The following is a 22,954-nucleotide window of genomic DNA, read 5'->3' as shown; positions in this document are numbered from 1 at the left end:
AAGGAGTTATCCAACAAACAGAGTGCTCGATACTTCAATACATCATCTGTGTCTCTTACAACATGCATACTTCAGATGAGTTACTGATTAGATTTATGAGTAACTATAATATAAACACTCAAACAGATACACTTGTCTAACTTTCAAATTCTATCAATATTGAATCAACAACAATCAAAAACTCTATTCTTGTAGTTCCTCTAAAGTGAGATATACAGTAACTTATAGTTACCAGCCACGATATACTCAAGTACCGCAACTGAATGAGGGAGCTTTATTCACACGCTACTTGATCAAAAGATGACACGCCTCCTCGACATTGACCCACAAATGTCTCTATCAATAAGAGAGCCTGTTCATCCCCACAGTATCTGTCTCATCATCTAAGCGTCATCAGCAGCACTTTACACTGCCCATGTGGTCGCAAATCTCTCGATATGCGGTAATAATGTAGCAGAGATCATGTACTTTGATTTTAGTCGTCTAGCTACTAGAGTAGAAGTGAAACACAAATCCAGCCATCTTGGCGAGTGGAGGCGTAGAACACGAGCCGTGATGATTATTGCTAGCAAAAGAGAGAGTCTGCTGCGAGAACGAGAATGAGACCGTGTACTCTCGGTGCTATGAGAAAACGCACTACATACTATGAGAAGGGTAGTGATATCATCGACATACTCCTGGCATTCAGTTATGAAACTGTATCAGATAAGCATATTGACACGCGACTATTCGACATCTCAAACACTTTTAGTGTATCAACAATATCAGTTATTGATCTATACATATATTGAAATACTCGATATACGTGGTATAGTTCTCAGATCTGAGTGGCCAGAACAGCTAATAGACCGAAGAATTTTTCAAGATGAGATTGTGTCCTAGACTGAGATTATCACCTAATCTTAGATCCAATTGAGCGAGCTGTTGCTCGAGTCAAAGACGTGAATGCACTAAAAGTTGTCTGCGAATTGTTATGTTTCTTGGCATCTGAAATAAAGACGTTTCTGAACCAAAGGACCCCCTTGAAGAACATTCTGATGGAAGATCAACAAAGTAAGGATCCCAACTTGGATGCTTTTTATATATCTGTCGAACTGTGCTATGCTCACCTTTTGCCTGAGTCAATGCTGTTGTGATGTTAGCTATTTGTAGTAAGCTAATATGACGATATATTGTGTTTTCGCCTGAAAAACACTTTAAAGAAACGGAAATATGTGCTCTATTCACAAGATCTTTCTCTTTCATTAGCTATCCACCATATATTTTCTGAAATGTTTATGATGTGTAATTTAGTAGTTGACGTTGGTGTCTGTATTTTCTCTGCTACTCCCCGTGCGATTTCTGACTGTAAGCTATCGAGTTAGCAGTATGTAAAACTATTATAGCTAAAATATGCCACATTTTTACAAAAAACAAATTTTTGTTAACACTTGTTATAGGACTGTCTCTCCATCTGAGTTAGTTTTTTCTAGGGTTAATTTAGTTGGTTCTAGGTTAGTTTAGGTTGGCTTGTGCATGCTACTTGCATCCTACTTGTGCTGTGAAAACATGTACTCGTCCTCTTTTTTATTTTTGTGGTAGCTAACAATATATGTGGTTTTTTCTGTAAAAACATTTAAAAAATCAGACATGTTGGTCGGATTTGACACAGATGTTTATCTTTCAAATCTGTATTGGACTTGTTAATGTGTGAAAGTTAAATATAAAAAAAAAAAATAGATTTTGAATTTCTGCGCCCTGCACTTGAGCTGGATGTTGTCATAGGCTGTACCGTGGTTTCGGCTGCAGCCATAACAGGATATACATTGACGCATCTTTTCATATAAATGCCATTTAAAAACGTTCCAAGAGGTTCAGGGCATCTGTGTTGATGTTGTTACAAGATTGATATTCAGCACTGGAAAACTGTACAAAGACTCCTGCTGCCCTTTCTTGACCAACTTGAGCAAGTGCAGCTCTGCCCTATATAGGCAATACGAAGGTCGCTGTTATGGAAAGGTTGTTGCTCTCCTCAGACTCCACTGCCTTACTATGCAGCACACGGTTGTTCAGATAAATGAGGTGAAGTGTATCTAGTCCAAGTAAACAGTCATTTTCTGCTGTAGAAAAAAACAGCTATGTTTGGACCCAAAAGAAACCACAAGATGGTAGCCTTCCTTTGCCTACCCCACATCTATTTTTATCACCAGGAGCTATTTTAGGTTTCCCACTTCGACTGTTGCTTTTGTGTATATATCTGGTCAGGCTGTTTCTTTTACAGGAGATATAATGGGCCCTTGGTAGGGGGGAGGAGCAGGCGGTATAGGCTAAATGCAGCTCAGACATGAAGAGGTCAGCAGAGAATCCTTTCTGTGAAAGAGGGTTTGCCACAGTTCTAGGAGTTTGTTTATCAGTACCCTGTGTACTAAGAGCATGACACCACACAGGACTGAATTGTTCTATAACTGTTGCAGATGTCAATATCAATCACAGGCTTTTTTTGCCAGCAGAAGCGGGCGGAGTTCGAGTAAAATCACTAATCACGCTATGAATGTTGGGAGAATGCTTTAGATTTGCATGTGGTTTTACTCCAGACCACCAAAGTTCTCGTTTACAAGTTTGTCACCTGACCTTAGCGAAAGGCATCTTGTGCACCTGAACCCCATTAGCAGAATTCTAAAAATACTCCCAAAGATTTCAGATGAGCGTTGTGTGATGTTAGCGAGGCCCAGAAGGGGAGGAGAGAGGGAGATGAGGGGGGCATATTTGGAGTCTTGCTGTGTGTTATGTGCTGTCCTGGGGCTCTGTGTGTGTGTGGTACAGTTGGGCAGAGTGCTCTCAGCGTTCTGATTTATACCCTCCGCTAGCTGTTCAGAGGGCCTAATAGACTTTGAAATACACAAACACTCTCATACACTAATTCAAATCAAATGTTATTTGTCACATGCCCCAAATACAACAGGTGTAGACCTTACAGTAAAATGCTTACTTACAAGCCTTAACCAACAATGAAGTTAAGATTAAGAACAATACCTAAAAAATAAATAAGTCACAAATAAAGAGCAGCAGTAAAATAACAATAGCGAGGCTATATAATCAGGGGGTACTGGTACAGTCAATGTGCGGGGGAACCGGGTAGTCGAGGAATTTGTGCACAAGTTAGAGTGCACATGCATAACTCCATGTCAAGTGAAGATTTGCCCGAGACCGCTACAAGGATGGAACACTACAGAGCCCCGAGAGACTTTAATCAGTTAAATCATGGAACACTCTTCTTGAGGCCAGTGTTTTAAAAACAATACATTTAGGACACGAGTACTTCAGATCCTGTTCCTCGGCTATTAAAAGGTTGTGGTAGACAGCTGTTGCCATTATTTGGTGTGAGTCGCATTTAGGCACTCAGAGAATAGTCCTAGAAAGATGGATCTCTGGCCGGAGTGCTTGGTATGTTGGATACCAGCATCAGAAATACATTAGAAATACTGCAACTGTTCTGGCAACAGAGATCCACCGTTAAATGACATCAATGACGATAGCAGTGGCGGTTAGAGGAAGGCAGATTTGTGCACTGGGGGCAGTTAAAGGGGAGAGAAGGCAGTTCCCATGTATCTTGTCCTGTTTTCCTTTCCCAGGGTGAGAGCTGCTCTAACACACAACTGAATCTATTACCCTGATGGTAACCATGGCATTGTCAAACGGGCCCTGTGTCCCGGGCACTCGCCCCAGTCACACAAATGGCTCATCCATAACTGTCCCATGACATAGGGCCTCACCAGCCAGCCAATAGCAGGAGTTGTGGAGAGTTTTTGGTTGTTGCCAGAAACTAGCCCACTCTTCTGGTTTTATCTGGTCACAGCAAATGTCAACGTAGGCCTCTGTTGAGGGATTGCAATTTGCCAGATTGCAGATCTGTGTACTGGAATGTGTGGCGTGTGTAGATGTTTGTGTGTGTCACGTCTTTCTTGGTGACGGCAAAGCATTGTGCCGAGCACACAGATGTTTTGTTGAGAGGCGGGTATCAGTGGAGAGGAGCTAAGGAGAGGAAGGGAGCCAAGTTCCAGTGTGTTGTGTCTTTGAGGCACATTGAATGGCGCCTTGCTGTCCCGTAAATGAGATTAGGGCATTTACTCGCCCCCTGCTCTCTTCTCCTCTGTGAGCGCAACACAATAAATAGAGGGGGGGGGTTCACAGAAGAAAAAAAATACTGTTTTCTTAAGTTGGCACATTGTTCTRGAAGACATACACTCCCATACTTTTTGTTTGTGCTGGCCACAGAGTTGAATGGAAGGCATATTTGTTGTATTTTGAAATTGAGCTTTTTGATTAAGATTCTGGAGTATATTGGTTGCAACAAACTGTACAGAAGACACTGTTTTCTATTCAAACAAATGGAGGCCTTTGCCTGTATCCTTTCCTACAAAGTATCCACTCTGCAGAGACCCAGATAGCTGAAGGGCAATGCTGGTGCTTCACAAACAACARACACTAGAAGTTAAGGAAAGTTATGGTCTCTTCAGATTGGCCTTTTTCAAGATTGCCACATCAGTGAGGTATCAGAGTGTTTTTCAGGTTAGAGGACAAGCTCATGTTTCTCCAATACTTCAGAGGCTGAACTCACAATGCCTGAATGGGAACTTTAAGTCATCCATGTTCTGGGGAGTTTTAGTCATCCACGTTCATTGGCCAAATACAATGCTTACACGGATGGCTTTTGTTTTTCTATTTGCATAGTACATGTTCTAACGACGTTCTGTGGCTTTACTTTGACAAAGTCCGTATTTTTATTTATTTTATTTTATTTTACCGTTATTTTACCAGGTAAGTTGACTGAGAACACGTTCTCATTTGCAGCAACGACCTGGGGAATAGTTACAGGGGAGAGGAGGGGGATGAATGAGCCAATTGTAAAGTCCGTATTAACACTAGTGCAGGTAAACAATGTCGGTCCCATCTTGTTTGACTCTACCACAGTCTGAATATACATGTAGTGTACAAAACATTAAGAACAGACTCAATTCGAACAGACTCAATTCGTCAGGGCATGGACTCTACGAGGTGTCGAAAGCGTTCCACAGGGATGCTGGCCCAGGTTGACTCCAATGCTTCCCACAGTTGTCAAGTTGGCTGAATGTYGTTTGGGTGGTGGACCATTCTTGATACACATGGGAAACTGTTGAGCGTGGAAAAACCCAGCAGCGTTGCACTTCTTGATACTAACCAGTGCGCTTGGCACTTAAATATTTTTGTCTTGCAAAATCCATGACTCTATTGTCTCAAGGCTTTAACGTCCTTCTTTAAAGTCCTTCCTTTATCTACACTGATTGAAGGGGATTTACCAAGTGACGTCAATAAGGGATCATAGCTTTCACATGGAATCACCAGGTCAGTCTAWATCATGGAAAGTTCTTAATGTTTTGTGCACTTTGTGTACCTTGTTTATTCAGATTGGTGTCTCATTGTTTAACCATGTTGCCTTTACGAATAGTGAATTATTGAATTTGGCCCACTACGAGCCCATGTACATTCCTCTTATGACAAATGACGACACCACCACGCTCTCTGTAATGTTGTGTTTTGGAGTCAACCAGATCTGCCAAATTATAATTTTTCATAGTGGAAAAGGGGCAGGACGACAYATTGAGAACCCATTAAAATGCCTGCATTAGTTTCACTCTACATACTTAAAAGTGATGTTAAATCGGACAAATGTTTCCGCTAGAAGTCTGAGGTCAACATCTTGCTGGTCTCTGGGGRGCTTTTGGTTCCTCTAATGGGAGCACCTAGCTAAGACTTGGAGGGCTTAAGACGAGCTCTACTTTGTAACATTGGCCTGTAACATCCCACACTGCAGTATATGGACTGAAATCAGCCTTCTTGAYCTTTGACCCCTAACCCTCACCTCCCATTCCATCCTGGGTAGACTGGCCTCCTCAGTGACTGGTCTCCATCTCCACAGCGCTAACATGTTGGAAGCATGTTCACAGTAAAGTAGGGCAGGAATGTTGTGTTTTTTCTTTAGGATTCATTAGCTTTTTGTCCCTCAGTGAMGCTAAATATCAAATCAAACTTTATTTGCCACATGCGACGAATACAACAAGTGTAGACTTTACTGTGAAATGCTTACTTACAAGCCCTTAACCAACAGTGCAGTTCAAGAAGAAAATATTTACCAAGTAGACTAAAATAAAAAAGTAATAATAAAAAGTAACACAATAACAAGGCACTGGTACTGAGTCAGTGTGCRGGGGTACAGGCTAGTTGAGGTAATCTGTACATGTAGGTGGGGGTGAAGTGACTATGCATAGGTAACAAACAGCGAGTAGCAGCAGGGGGGGTCAATGTAAATTGTCTGGTGCTGATTTTTATGAATTGTTCAGCAGTCTAATGGCTTAGTGGTAGAAGCTGTTGAGCCTKTTGGTCCTAGACTTGGCGCTCTGGTACCGCTTGCCGTGCGGTAGCAGGGAAAACAGTCTATAATTTGGGTGACTGGGGTCTCTGACAATTTTATGGGCTTTCTTCTGACACCGCCTATTATATAGGTCCTGGATGGCAGGACTCTTGGCCCCAGTGATGTACTGGGCCGTTCACACTACCCTCTGTAGCGCCTTATGGTCAGATGCCGAGCAGTTGCCATACCAGGCGATGATGCAACCGGTCAGGATGCTCTCGATGGTGCAGCTGTAAAACCTTTTGAGGATCTGGGGACCCATGCCAAATCTGTTCAGTCTCCTGAAGGGTGGAGGGGGGGGGGTTTGTTGTGCCCTCTTCACGACTGTCTTGGTATGTTTGGACCGTGATAGTTCGTTGGTGATGTGGACACCAAGGAACTTGACACTCTCGACCCGCTCCACTACAGCCCCGTCAATGTTAATGGGGGCMTGTTCGGCCTGCTTTTTCCTGTAGTTCACGATCAGCTCCTTTGTCTTGCTCACATTAAAGGAGAGGTTGTTGTCCTGGCACCACACTGCCAGTTCTCTGACCTCCTCCCTATAGGCTGTCTCATCGTTGTCGGTGTTCTGGCTTGCCACTGTTGTGTCGTCAGCAATCTTAATGATGGTGTTGGAGTCGTGTTTGGCCACGCAGTCGTGGGTGAACAGGGAATACAGGAGGGGACTAAGTACACATCCCTGAGGGGTCCCAGTGTTAAGGATCAGTGTGGCAGACGTATTGTTGCCTACTCTTACCACCTGGGGGTGGCTCGTCAGGAAGTCCAGGATCCAGTTGCAGAGRGAGGTGTTTAGTCGCAGAGTCCTTAGCTTAAGGAAGAGCTTTGTGGGCACTGGTGTTGAACGCTGTGCTGTAGTCAATGAATAGCATTCTCACATAGGTGTTCCTTTTGTCCAAGTGAGAAAGGGTGGTGTGGAGTGCGTCATCTGTGGATCTGTTGGGGAGGTATGCGAATTGGAGTACCATCTGTTATGGTACCAACATCCAAACAAGGTCACCAAGGCCAAAATCAAAGACATGAACCCAGCATATGATCAAAAACAATCCCGAACTGAAATGACTGCAGTGATTTTGYTATTTTATTATGATTTGAAAAAATATTTTAAAGACTTAAATTCCTTCCTGATTCCTGGCTTAGGACAGCATCATTCATTGGCCAGTCTCTCTGTGGTTCTCAATCATAAATTTGGTGTATTTTTATCAGCCCTGACTTTAGCAGACATGCCACACATTGAGAATGTCATGCGTTTGGATATTATGCTCTTGGATTCACCATGGATGGGGAAAGTAGCTGTCTCTCAATACCAAGTTTCCCCAGAGGGCCACACCCGTTGTGCATGTTCCTGAATGTACTGTGCAGTATTTACCCTGCAGCAAAATGTACTAATGGCTAATGATATATGTGACCTGTGTCTGGGCTGAAGTGGATGTATGTAGATTTGGAATCTACTATGAATTTATTACATTTGGGTACAATATGCGTTTAACACGTGTCCCCTTGCAAGGTACTGTCCTGAGAACACGGTCAGCAAGTGAGAGACTAAAACCAGATTCATTGGAGCTAAATCTCTGGAGCAAATCTATTTCTAACCTGTAATTACATGAGACAATGGAGGCACTTGGCCCCTAATGCCCCATTCTAGTCCCTCTGTTCCCAGAGCTCTCTTCCAGACAGGCCAAGCTGCAGTGTCCCTTCCCTTCCAGAGAGGATCTCTGCTCTGCCTGGGAGTTTGATCAAGTCATTAAGTAGCTGCCTGGGCTCAAGCCTCCCTCCCTGTCACAAGGCCTCTGCTGTCCTGTCCTCTCTGGGAGGCCACAGACAGACTCTGGATAACTTGATTAGTCTCTTTCGCTCTCTCGGTGTCGCTCTCTCTTGCGAAGCTCTCTCTCCCACCCCACCCCTCACAGAGAAATAGTATATCTAGCTGGTCTGTCATAATATAATAGAGACAGTAGATCTAGCTGGTCTGCCATAATATAATAGAGACAGTAGATCTAGCTGGTCTGCCATAATATAATAGAGACAGTAGATCTAGCTGGTCTGCCATAATATAATTGAGACAGTAAACCTAGCTGGTCTGCCATAATATAATAGAGAAATAGTATTAACCACCCATTGTGACCTCATTAACTTGGTTTCTCGTTATATTAACTCTGTTTCTATGGTCCCTCATTTATTTATTTCACCTTTTATTAAAAATAGTTTACCCCCCCCAATTTCGTGGTATCAATTGTTAGTAGTTACTGTCTTGTCTCATGCTACATCTCCCGTACGGGCTCGGAGAGAACGAAGGTCGAGAGCCATGCGTCCTCCGAAACACAACCCATCCAAGCCGCACTGCTTCTTAACACAGCGCACATCCAACCCGGAAGCCAGCCGCACCAATGTGTCGGAGGAAACGCCGTACACCTAGCAACCTGGTCAGCTTGCACTGCGTCCTGCGCGCCGCAGGAGTCGCTAGTACGCGATGAGACAAGGATATCTCTGCCGGCCAAACCCTCATACCCGGACGCTGCTAAGCCAATTGTGCGTCGCACATGGACCTCCGGTGCGGCCGCCTGCGACAGAGCCTGGGCTCAACCCAGAGTCTCTGGTGGCACAGCTAGCACTGCGATACAGTGCCTTAGACCACTGTGCCACCCGGGAGGCCTATTTATTTAACCAGGTAGGCAAGTTGAGAACAAGTTCTCATTTACAACTGCGTCCTGGCCAAGATAAAGCAAAGCAGTTCGACACATATAACAACACGTTACACATGGAGTTAACAAACATACAGTAGGAAAGGAAAGTCATATACAATGTGAGCAAATGAGGTGAGATAAGGGAGGTAAGGCAATAAATAGGCCATGGTGGCGAAGTAAATACAATATAGCAATTAAACACTGGAATGGTATATTTGACAGTAGATGAGTGTGCAAAGTAGAAATACTGGGGTGCAAAGGAGCTAAATAAATACAGTAGGGGAAGAGGTGTAGTTTTGGGCTATTTATAGATGGGCTATGTACACATAGCCCATCTAAGTGTGCAGTGTGTGCGTGGAATGTTTAACACTCATATAGTTCAAATATATATATATTTGTTTACCAGAAAGCCAGAAAGGCTTTTTATGTTAATGTTGAAAGTTAGAGGACTGTTTTTTGATGTTTCAGGCCTATATACACATGTAAATAGTGTTTTAYAGTAATTTGTTACTTCTATCGCCCAGTGAATGTGTAACTCAGCGTGATGTTTTTCTCCTTGTTTCACAGGCTGAGTTCTCAGAGATCAACCTGGCTTCGTACACGAACACTGGGTGTATGGTTGATATGCAGGCCATAAGAGGAGGAACCAAAGTGGTCAGGTAAGGTAACAAATGGATGGAGAGAGGTAATGAGAGCGGCCCCTGTATGTCAGTCAATAGCTCTGTTCCGACGCATTTGCCCACGCATCTTCAGTCTGCCTCAGTGGGGCCGGACAATGGCTCCAGTTATTCCCTTCAACAGCCATCAGCTACATTGTAGTAGTGTGTGTGTGCGCGCATTTGCTTTGTCACATAAAAGGGATGTCACAGTAGATGATGGAGCCGGTGGGAAATGATATGACAAGGACTGGCTATTACTGTCATGCAAAGAATGTCTGAATACCTCTGAAAAGAAGTTCAGCATCGACGCACCCAACGTTTTTACATCTGTATCCTTCCTCCCAGCTCAAACACTACTTCTAAGAGTTCCAGAATTCCCTCAATTTTGCTCTGTGTTCCATACTGCAGCAAGATTCCAAAATGGAGTAGTCTTCACGACTTCTTTACGTACCAACCACCTGCCTCGCTCTTCCTTCATGTAGCAGGGTTTAAGGTCCTGATTTAGTAAATTAGATCAGCTGATGAGGTGCATGCTGCTGTGGAGCGTCAGACCACTTCTGGGGAATGCACTAGCTTGGTCCCAGATCTGTTTGTGCTGTYTTGTCATCTGCCTAACATTGATCTGRGATCAGGCTAGTAATGTACTACTCGGCTCTATGCTGGCATCGCTACGATACTTTATCGTTATAATGAATGTTTTTCTTTGTATACACATAATCTGATAAAACAAACTACAGCGTTGGATCTGGCAGTCGTACAGGAAATGTTAAGGAAACGTTCTAGCCATGTGTAGTTTGAAGTTAAGTCAAGGTTACACKGTGGCTAGAATAGACAGGTTGTTGTGTATCATGCCTTTCTGTCGTAGCTTGTTGTCTGGGAGGTGGATGCCTGCCTGGCTGTCCATCTCTGAGGTTATTGTATTGCTTGCCTGCATTATGTAGTCAATTCCCATGGATTGACTGCAATAAAGAGTTAATGCCCACATGAAAAATAGTACACTAATTACTATRGAATTCTGTAGAATACTACACTTCACACTAGGGATAACCCCAATTAGTTGATTGAGTAGAGCTGTGTGCGTGTCAGTCAAAAGTTTGGACACACCTACTCATTCAAAGGTTTTTCTTTATTTTTACTGTTTTCTACATGCATAAATAACACATGGAATAATGAAGTAACCAAAAAGTGTTAAACAAATCAAAAAATATTTTTATGTGAGWTTCTTCAAAGTAGCCACCCTTTGCCTTGATGGCAGCTTTGCACACTCTTGGCATTCTCTGAACCAGCTTCATGAGGTGKTCACCTGGAATGCATTTCAATTAACAGGTGAGCCTTGTTAAAAGTTAATTTGCGGAATTKATTTCCTTTTTTAATGTGTTTGAGCCAATCAGTTGTGTTGTGACAAGGTAGGGGTTTTATACAAAATATGGTMTTTTATCAAATAGGGCTAAGTCCATATTATGCCAAGAACAGCTCAAATAAGCAGTCAATCCGGAACATTTCAAGAACGTTGAAAGTTTCTTTAAGGGCAGTCGCAAAAACCATCAAGCGCTATGATGAAATTAGCTCATGAGGACCACCACAGGAAAAGAAGACCCAGAGTTACCTCTGCTGCAGAGGATCAGTTCATTAGAGTTACCAGTCTCAGAAATTGCAGCCCAAATAAATGCTTCAGAGTTCAAGTAACAGACACATCTCAACATCATAGGCCGTCATTGTAAATACGAATTTGTTCTTAACTGACTTGCCTAGTTAAATAAATAAGAAATCAACTGTTCAGACGAGACTGTGTGAATCAGGCCTTCATGGTCGAATTGCTGCAAGGAAACCACTACTAATGGACACCAATAAGAAGAAGAAGAGACGAGGGTTACACATTTTGGGGAATATTCAGAGGTGGAAACTTTCCATGGGAATTAACGGTAATGTATGGGAATTAATATTAATACCATTTAAATGTAGATGTATTTATCATATGGAGACAAACGTAAACCTTTTACCTTATGATAAGTAGATATAATTGTAAATGATTAACTCCTTCCAATAGGAAAAAAAAAAAAAAATTGTTACGAATTGAACTTTAATTAAATGAGTTGACTTTTCACATGGGATGATTTCACTGAACATCAAAAGAAAGGGAATATTGAATGATCCATTGCATCTCCAAAAAACGTTCAACTTGCATCTGTAAAATGATAGTCTAGAAACTAAAGCTTTGGTTGTCTTCCTCTGACTTTCATGTCTTCTCCCTGGACCGCCTCTTGAACGTCAGACTCTGAGGCCTCATCTTCACTGTCACTTTCCAACCTTGTTGAGGATGGCTTGTCAGGCTCAAAAAGCCTCACATTTTCCCAGATGGCCACCAATTTTTCAACCCTTGTATTGGTCAGCCTGTTGCGTGCTTTGGTGTGTGTGTTCCCAAACAAGGACCAGTTGCGCTCTGAGGTGGCTGATGTTGGTGGGATTTGGAGGATGATGGAGGCAACAGGGGAAAAGACCTCAGGTCCAGAAAGTCCCTTCCAACAGGTGGCTGATGAGATATGTTGGCACGACTGCCATTTTCCATCTCCATCCCAAAGCCCTTGCTTGGAAGTATACTTCGCCAGACTGCCAAGAACCTTGCCCTCATCCAGGCCAAGGTGGCGAGACACGGTAGTGATGACACCATAGACCTTGTTGATCTCTGCACCAGACAGGATGCTCTTGCCATACTTGGGGTCCAACATGTACGCTGTGGCGTGTTATGGGTTTCAGGCAGAAGTCTTCACGCTTTTGATGTATTTCATAACTGCAGTTTCCTCTGCTTGGAGCAACAGTGAAGTGGGCAGGGCAGTACGGATTTCTGCAAGCAGAGTCTGAACATCAGACAGGATGGTATTGTCTCCCTCAATCCGTGCAATGGCTGCTGCTATAGGTTTCAGGCTGCTTACCACTCTCTCCCAAAATGCATAATCCAGGAGGATACTCTTGATGGGGCTGTCCATATCGGCAGACTGTGATATGGCCATTTCTTGGAGACTCCGTCCCCTCCAGGAGACTGTCAAACATGATGTCAACACCACCCCAACGGGTGTTGCTGGGCAGCTTCAATGTGGTGCTCGTATTCTTCTCACATGGCTTGGTGAGGTAGCTTGCTGCTATAACTTGATGATGCTTCACATACCTAACCATTTCCTTGGCTCTCTTGTAGAGTGTATCCATTGTTTTCAGTGCCATGATGTCCTTGATGAGCAGATTGAATGCATGAGCAGCACAGCCAATTGGTGTGATGTGAGGGTAGGACTCCTCCACTTTAGACCAAGCAGCCTTCATGTTCGCAGCATTGTCTGTCACCAGTGCAAATACCTTCTGTGGTCCAAGGCCATTGACTGCCTTCAGCTCATCTGCAATGTAGAGAGCGGTGTGTCTGTTCCTTGTGTCTGTGCTCTTGTAGAATACTGGTTGAGGGGTGGAGATGTAGTTAATTATTTCTTACCCACGAACATTCGACCACCCATCAGATGATTGCAATAGTCTGCTTTCTCTATTTGTTTGACCTTCACTTGAACTCTGTTGAACTCTGCATCCAGCAAATGAGTAGATAAAGCATGTCTGGTTGGAGGGGTGTATGCTGGGCAAAGAACATTCAGAAATCTTTTCCAATACACATTGCCTGTGAGTATCAGATGTGAACCAGTTGCATACACAGCTCGAGCAAGACATTCGTCAGCATTTCTCTGACTACGTTCCTCCATTGAGTCAAAAAAACTTCTGATTCCAGGAGGACCATGAGCTATCGATAAGGTGTCTGATTCATAATTTTCACCTCAAGTAGAGGGACTTGTCAAAGGTTGCTTGTTGTGAGCGCTGAGGGAACATTATGCACTTGGCCAGATTATTCTGCATCTTTGTTGCGTTCGTCACATTTGATTTGGCACAGTATTTGCAAATGTACACAGATTTTCCTTCTGCATTAGCTGCAGTGAAATGTCTCCACACATCAGATGGTGCTTGTGGCATTTTCATGTAAAGATGAGGAAAAAATGATTAAAACAAACACATACAATTCCATGTACAGATAAATAGTTAAGCAGTTGGATTAAACAACTCCTTTGTAAGATAAACGTTTTAAAATGAAACATGTATGGAAACAGGTGAATTAACACTCAGTTGGCAAGCTAAAACCCACATGGAGCAAAAACTAACTAGCAGAAATTGTTAAGTTAGAAATTATTTAAACACACTTTGCTGTAGTCTACTATTTACTAGTTAACAAAAAATCATATAAAATATATTCACCCCACCCATTATTGTAATCAAAACTTACCAGAAAGCATGTAGTCCTTGGCTCAAAGTGTAGTAGTGTGGGCTCAATAGCATCTCATTAGTGTGCAAGATCTTGAGAATCAGCTGCACATGTGTTGGAAGAGTGCACTGCACATGTGATGGAAGAATGCACTGTGCATGCAGAGGGTTGCAATTCCATTGAATTGGGGATAGTTTTACCCTGTCTCTTATACACATCTAGATGTGTATAAGAGACAGGTGGAAATCTGTCCTTTGGTCTGATGAGTAGACATTTTGAGATTTTTGGATTCAAACTGCCGTGTCTTTGAGACGCAGAGTAGGTGAACTGATGATCTCCGCATGTGTGGTTCCCACCGTGAAGCATGGAGTAGTTGTGGGGGTGCTTTGCTGGTGACACTGTCAGTGATTTATTTAGAATTCAAGGCACACTTAACAAGCATGGCTACCACAGCATTCTGCAGCGATACGCTATCCAATCTGGTTTGCGCTTAGTGGGACAATTTGTTTTTCAACAGGACAATGACCCAACACACTTCCAAGCTGTATACGGGCTATTTGACCAAGAAGGAGAGTAATGGAGTGCTGCATCAGATGACCTGACCTCCACAATCACCTGACCTCAACCCAATTGGGATGAGTTGGACCGCAGAGTGAAGGAAAAGCAGCCAACAAGTGCTCAGCATATGTGAGAACTGCTTCAAGTCTGTTGGGAAAGCATTCCAGGGGAAGCTGGTTGAAAGAATGCCAGGAGTGTGCAAAGCTGTCAAGGCAAAGGGTGGCTACTTTGAAGATTCTCAAATTATAAATTATATTTTGATTTGTTACTTTTTTTTGGTTACTACATGATTCCATATGTTATTTCATAGTATTGATGTCTTCACTATTGTTCTACAATGTAGAAAATAGTAAAAATAAAGAAACCCTTGAATGAGTAAGTGTGTCAACTTTTGACCTGTACTCTTTATTTGTTTATTTATTTACTTGTGCCCATATCAGTAAACTAATCCTTGCGGAGGCCTAGACTAAAAGCTAATATATGCTTGATTTGAAAATGTGGTCAGAGGCTCCATATGGAGGGTGTGAGGCCAAATCGATCTCCGTACCGTATCGCTATGCGCCTCATAAATTTTGTAACAATGTGGAGAGCTCTGTATAGCTCCATATTGCCATGATTGGTTGATGGTATGTTGGCAGTACATCCTGTATTAACACAAACAGCTCTGCACTGCTCCGAGAAGTATGAATGACCTGATATTACCGTAAATGCTGCATGGCCAATGCAGACATCAGATTGACCATGCGCCCAGATGCACATCTCTCTCCCGCCAATTTGTGCACATTTATTGTTTCATAACTTAATTTTGTGAATTGTTTTAATTTTTTGTGTATATCAATTCCCCATTTACATATATCACCAGTAATACATTTACCTTTAATTCCTATTTTTTCTAATCTACAATGTTTGTTACTTTGGCTATGGTAATTTATTTTAATGTATTCAATATTATTCCAGTCTTCCCCTTCTCATAGAAGTAGGCCTATAGGCTACTTGGCCTGTTCACAGATGTAGGCTAATAAATGTGCCTATTTGGGGATCTGATTAGTATTTCTGATTTGGCTTACTGCACCACCACTAATGAGCTTTGGAGCTTCTCAGAGTAGTGTTTTCTTCACCGCAAAGTCTGTTTTTACATCCATTGAGAATAACAGTAGTGCCTCAATTTGTTTGTAAAATCTTTCCAGCCCTCTCCCTTTAGATAACCACTCAGTGTGAAAGGGTCAAATGTCATGCTCTGATCCAGTGGAAATGTCATAAAATAGGACTGCCTGATTTACTTGTCAGTACTTGACTTGRACTGAAATAGATTCCGGTATTCATTTTGGGTACTAGTACTGTTTTATGTTTAGGTGCAGGAGCTCCACAATACTTTTGAGCTAATTGTCTTTAAGAGGAACGGGCTCAAGCAGAAGAACATTTGAGGTGCCGGTACTCCGCTCTGGTGAGCTCATGCCCAAGTAAAGCACTGCTTCTTATCCCTTGCGCAAATAGATTACAGCTGTGTCTGTCCTGAGCTCACTGTTGCAAGAAACTGAATATTTTATACAATGTTGCAAGTTCGCTAGTGCAAGCTTCGGGCAGACAAGTTAATATTGGTAAAAAAAAATTTGTTTGTGGCTACACATGGCCTGTCTGCAAATGTGATTTTATAGGACATTTATTTTTATCGGGATATTTCCTACCTGCAGGCTCCAATGTTTTTATTCGTTGGCTTTATGTATGATATTTTGACATAGTTGGCAATGGCAATAGAAGTTACTTTTTAGGGTTTGTATCATTTTCGTTTAGATCGGATAGAATTTTGATTAACCATATGACAATGATTTTGAGCTATGTTATTATAAATTAAATGAAACTGTTTCACCAGAATTTGTAAATGAAAACCATAGCTGGCACACAGATCGGGAGAAATTGTAAGATACATTTGCATTCCACATGAGAAAGGTTGCAAACTCCTCCTGTTGCCTATTACCGGCAACTTCATGAGAGTAATGGCAGAATCTGTTTTGGGGCGGCAGGTAACTTAGTGGTTAAAGCGTTGGGCCAGTAACCGAAAGGTCAGCTTGGGGATTTGATCCAACAAGGTAAAAARAACTGTCATTCTGCCCCTGAACAAGGCAATTATTAACCGTCATTGTAAATAAGAATTTGTTCTTAACTAACTTGCCTAGTTAAATAAAGGTTAAATATATATTTATTTATTTTAATCTGCAAAAGCCAGCAGGACTGAGGAATGCTCGGATCAGGTTAAGGATTTTTTTCATCTGGTTATATAGATCTCTGGCGCACTCTTGAGGCATTTGTCTTAGTTCATCAAACCGTAAGCTTAAAGCATTTTAAGCTCAATGCAGAGTTGATTTTTATTAAGACACATAAGGTCTACAGTATACAGTGCCTTGAAAGTATTCAGACCCCTTGACTTTTTCCATATTTATTCTAAACTGGATTAAATTGTTGTTTTTCCTCATACACACTACCCCATAATGACAAAGCAAAAACAGTTTTTTTGAAAGAAATGTCACATTTTCTAAAAAATATAAGCAACTGAAATATCACACGAGAGGATATGCAGAGAAGAATGGAAGAAACTCCCAGATGCAGGTGTTTCCAAGATCGAAGCTATCATACCCAAGAAGACGCAAGGCTGTAATCGCTTCAACAAAGTACTGAGTAAAGGGTCTGATTTTACTTATGTAAATGTATATTTCAGTTTTTTAAAGACATTTGCAAAAATTTCTAACGACTTTTTGCTTTGTCATTATGGGGTATTGTGTGGAGATTGAGGGGATATACACTGCTCAAAAAAATAAAGGGAACACATCCTAGATCTGAATGAATGAAATATTCTTATTAAATACTTTTTTTCTTTACATAGTTGAATGGGTGACAAACAAAATCACACAAATTTCAATGGAAATCAAATTTATCAACCCATGGAGTTCTGGATTTGGAGTCACACTCAAATTTTAAAGGGGAAAACCACACTACAGGCTGATCCAACTTTGATGTAATGTCTCTTAAAACAAGTCAAAATGAGGCTCACTAGTGTGTGTGTGGCCTCCACGTGCCTGTATGACCTCCTACACGCCTGGGCATGCTCCTGATGAGGTGGCGGATGGTCTCCTGAGGGATCTCCTCCAGACCTGGACTAAAGCATCGCCAACTCCTGGACAGTCTGTGGTGCAACGTGGATGGAGCGGACATGATGTCCCAGATGTGCTCAATTGGATTCAGGTCTGGGGAACGGGTGGGCCGTCATAGCATCAATGCCTTCCTCTTGCAGGAACTGCTGACACACTCCAGCCACATGAGGTCTAGCATTGTCTTGCATTAGGAGGACCCAGGGCCAACGCACAGCATATGGTCTCACAAGGGGTCTGAGATCTCATCTCGGTACCTAATGGCAGTCAGGCTACCTCACATGGAGGGCTGTGCGGCCCCCAAAAATGCCACCCCACCCCATGATGACCCACGCCAAACCGGTCATGCTGGAGGACGTGCTCAGTGTGAACCTGCTTTCATCTGTGAAGAGACAGGGCGCCAGTGGCGAATTTGCCAATCTTGGTGTTCTCTGGCAAATGCCAAACGTCCTGCACGGTGTTGGGCTGTAAGCACAACCCCACCTGTGGACGTCGGGCCCTCATACCACCTCATGAGTCTGTTTCTGACCGTTTGAGCAGACACATGCACATTTGTGGCCTGCTGGAGGTCATTTTGCAGGGCTCTGGCAGTGCTCCTCTGCTCCTCCTTGCACAAAGGCGGAGGTAGCGTTCCTGCTGCTGGGTTGTTGCCCTCCTACGGCCTCCTCCACGTCTCCTGATGTACTGCCGTGTCTCCTGGTACGCCTCCATGCTCTGGACACCGCTGACAGACACAGCAAACCTTCTTGCACATTGATGTGCCATCCTGGATGAGCTGGCACTACCTGAGCCACTTGTGTGGGTTGTAGACTCCGTCTCATGCTACCACTAGAGTGAAAGCCCGCCAGCATTCAAAAGTGACCAAAACATCAGCCAGGAAGCATAGGAACTGAGAAGTGGTCTGTGGTCACCAACCTGCAGAACCACTCTTTATTTGGGGGTGTCTTGCTAATTGCCTATAATTTCCACCTGTTGTCTATTCCATTTTCAGAACAGCATGTGAAATTTATTGTCAATCAGTGTTGCTTCCTAAGTGGACAGTTTGATTTCACAGAAGTGTGATTGACTTGGAGTTACATTGTGTTGTTTAAGTGTTCCCTTTATTTTTCTGAGCAGTGTGTATATATATTTTTTAGAATAAGTCTAACAAAGTGAAAAGTCAAGGGGTCTGAATACTTTCCGAATGCACTGTATACTTAAGTTAACTGTAAATACTGCAGTTGAGTCTGCAGAAACACTATAGTGAATACTATAGTTTTTATTCCATAGTATGATTTTCATGTGGGTGATGAGAGTCAATGGTGGGAAAATGTAGATAACCTCATTAAGATAYGGCTGTTGTCCTTTGCTTGACTCACATTCCCCTATACCATACAGTAGTATAGCTTATCACTGCCTGTTCAGGATTTAGTACAGTCTAAGCGATTCTGTATTGGTGCCTAAGCTAGGCTAATAAGGACTACTTGTGAAAATGTTCCATTTTATTCTTAGCCTGAAGACTAAATGAAAACAAATATGCTATATGCTTTGAGACATTCCTTAAGATAACCATATCGGATAAACAGCATGTTTCCTAAGGACCTCAGATTAAAGGCATTATGTTTTATAACATAAATTGTGTGTGTGTGTGACATGTACTGTACATGTGAGTAGTTGGTTCGAACGGCTCTCAAACTGCTCTCTGTGTCCGTGCGTGTCCTGGTCGGTTTATAGGTCTCCTGCTGTTCCGTCCGTGCAGGGCTGCATAAAGAAGGGCCATGTTCCGTTCAGCATGCTGACCCTTGACATCTGGCTACGGGTGTCAAGGGAACATTCCCTAAACACTTCCCCACCTCCCCTCTACTGGCCTATCAAGGCAGCACACTTTCTCACAGTTCTGTGGTTTCAGACTTGTTTATCCAAGTGGGACTTCTTAGAAGTGCATGGTTTTCATATATCAACTAAACTGTAACAAGTGCACTATTACTCTGTGGGTTTTGATGCAACTGCACATGTACGTATATAGGAGCACAAACAACTTTTACATTTAGATTTTTAAAAAGCATAACGTGAAGATACACGCTTTTGTACATGACTTCGTACTCTTATGATGACATTAGTAGGACCTGCTGTTCCTGGCTATTAGAAGAATTCAAGTGGTTCTGCCCTTGATATTTTCTGCCATGGCGTGGAGGCAGGCAGGTTTTTGAGCATATATGGTGCGTTCTCGTTCGTGCAAGAGTGGCGTCCAAAAYGTGCCGTCACCCGTTTTTGTTTTGCTATTTCTGCCAACCCCTCCAGCCCAACTGCTGAACTTAAAGCAGAAACACTGGTCTGGCAAAGTGTTTCACGATTATAGCAATGGAGCATGATTAGCCACAGCAAAAGGACTCCGATCAGCACAGCCAAMGGTTTCTTCTCCACAGTCCTGCTCCTCCTGTGATGAATGAACTGAAATCCAATCAGGGAGGTGATTAGGGTAATGCGTAACAGCATCCTGCCCAGCCATGCTGGCAGCAATACACTGATTGAATGAATGAGCAAATGCCTGTCTGCCTGGACTGGGCTGGGCGATTCAATATGGCCGCTTGTTTACCTGTTATGTGCATACAACGCACAATGAAAACACCCTCACTCACACTATAGGTGCTGGTTTAGGCCAAGTGAAGGACCGTTATAGAGGGCAGGATCAGTTATACTGTTTGACAGCTCCCAGAGACCTCACTATGCCTGTCTTATCTGGCTTGGGGTCCCTCAGGGTGGCGTAAGTACCCAGCTGTGTTTAGAGCGCAAAGTGCTTTTCAGGCATGCCAAGGACAACATAGGCATGTTTTGGCAAAGCGATTTACTAGTGTATACGAGTCTAACAAAACCAGAGAGCTACCACAGGACTAGATCAGGTTGACCGTTGTGCTGTCGGTCATTCTCCCTTAGTTACCTTGATATCCAATCATGTTAAAAGATGACCAATTTGCATATTTTGAAACAATGACAAGTAGCAGAACAGGAATTGTTAACAATGTTCAGACAGAAGTAATGCTCATAAAACAGGGTTGAATGTTTTMTTTCTTTCTTTCCAAAACGCTATATCCACATGTTTCACAATTTATTTATTTTCCTCAGAATGGTTGCTTCTGGGTACTTTCATGTGTGTGTGTAAAATATAACTGTAAATCTATTTTAGTTTTGTCTGATTTTATTTGTATTATCTGTCAAGTGTAAATGTTTTACATACAGAGCTCATATTACTGTATTGAATTATAATATAAATGTATAATTTGTACTTTATTTTATAATTATTTGTTACATTTGACTGTGTTAAACCTAGCAGTACTACTTATTTTTCTGAGAGTAAGGCGAATGTATACCATTTTAGCAAAAAACTTTATGAAACCAAGTGATTTAAACAAATGTCTGTCATTGAACAACCCTATGYCATGATTAGATGGTRAAACACACTGTTCTCTTTCATAATTTCTATAAACAATAAAAGCTCATTTACAAACATTTGTGAAAATTGATATAATTGAGCACAGTAAGTGCTTCAATTGAGCACAGTAAGTTCCTCCATACCTGGAGACGTGTGGATTTCACTGTCCTTGAACACTTCCAGAGACAAGAACAAATTGTCTCTGTAGATTTGGTTTTGATTTACATAGTGTACATACCATGCTCACCTGCTGTTACATTTGTATGTTCATGCATTGCGTAGCGCCAAGACCTAAACTGAATGCCAATGCACCTTGCTTATCCAGAGCCATACTATTTTGTAGCAGACCGGCAGTGGAAGGGAGTTCCTATAACCCTGTCATGGTTGACTGCAGGGCCCCGTCCTCACTCTGCATTCCTCCCTGTCCTCACCCCCCAGACCTGCAGTCAGTCTCATAGATGGAGCAGGGATATTGCATTAGCAGATATTAGTGTGTTATTCTTTTTCTAATTCTCTGTCCCGTAAGCTACCATAACCAGCCCTACCTACCCAGACAGAAAGGGTTGAACCTCTTGAGTCCTGAGGCACACGCAGTGTGACAGGGCCTRGCTCTCCTTAGATTACCTCAGATGTAGATTACTGAACCAAAACCAACCACAGAGGTTTCATGTCACCTAAACACACACTCTGTACACATACACAGGTTCACACACATGTAAAGTAGCGTGTACCTCAAATGTTCACCAAATCGACCCCAGAATTGAGACCGACATGTCATGCGCACGCACACACAATTGAATCACTTTTTTTCCACTGAAGACCCTTGCTACTGTACTTCAATCAGACCTTCTAATACCTCAGACGGGTTAGTCTTATAACATAGCAAATGAATCCATCACAGACAGACACGCTGAAGTCAGGCATGTGCTTAACAAACCTGAGGATGCTTTCCCCCAAAAGAACCACCACCAGGCTGTAATACAAATACTATACACCTCAGAATTAGTCCTGATGCCAATTCTATAATGTTTTCATGAATACAAATGGTCCCTCCTAAACCACTAACTCATAACACAAATTTCCCKTTCTGCCATAGGTAATTTACTAGTGCTATATCTCTGACTCGCTCCTGCACCGCAATTCACATCTGATSCTTTTCATATTAACAGTGGTGCACGACTTAATTTGTCTGTCATGTAGACCGAAGATCAGTTTTTTTTGCTGGAATTAACGGTTTCTTACCTACTACACTGAGTGTACARAACATTAGCAACACCTTCCTAATGTTGAGTTGCACCCCCTTTTTGCCATCTGAACAGCCTCAATTYGTTGGGTGCATGGACTCTACAAGGTGTCAAGTGTTCCACAGGGATGCTGGCTCAGGTTGACTCCAATGCTTCCCACAGTTGTGTCAAGTTGGCTGGATGTCCTTTGGGTGGTGGACCATTCTTGATACACACAGGAAACTTGAGTGTGAAAAACCCAGCAGCGTTGCAGTTCTTGAGACACTCAAACCGGTGCACCTGCTACCATATCCCGTTCAAAGGCACTTAAATATTTTGTMTTTTCCATTCACCCTCTGAATGGTGCATACAGAATCTATGGCTCCAATTGTCTCAAGGCTTACAAATCCTTATTTAACCTGTCTCCTCCCTACACTGATGGGAAAGAGCAGGTGTTCCTAATGTTTTGTACACTCAGTGTATGTCTTGTGTTTTCTAGCCAGGGTAGGAGGTGTATTCACCATTTCTCTGACCCTCTGTGCTCCTTAGGAGCTCTGCGTGCATTCCTC

General features: G+C 42.6%; 1 protein-coding gene across 1 annotated transcript in view; it reads left to right on the top strand.

The window, feature by feature from the left end:
• LOC111950806 (synapsin-3) overlaps window positions 1–22,954 on the top strand; it is a 123,337-nt gene that overhangs the window by 24,013 nt on the left and 76,370 nt on the right. Inside the window, exon 4 of the mRNA XM_023968710.2 lies at window positions 9,676–9,767. Within this exon, the coding sequence (XP_023824478.1) occupies window positions 9,676–9,767 (92 nt within the window). The remainder of the gene's footprint in view (window positions 1–9,675; window positions 9,768–22,954) is intronic.

This window comes from Salvelinus sp. IW2-2015, linkage group LG3 (assembly GCF_002910315.2).
Source record: "Salvelinus sp. IW2-2015 linkage group LG3, ASM291031v2, whole genome shotgun sequence".
Taxonomy (NCBI): Eukaryota; Metazoa; Chordata; class Actinopteri; order Salmoniformes; family Salmonidae; genus Salvelinus; species Salvelinus sp. IW2-2015.
The sequence above is the reverse complement of the archived record's forward strand: the minus strand, read 5'-3'. Positions and strand labels throughout refer to the sequence as shown.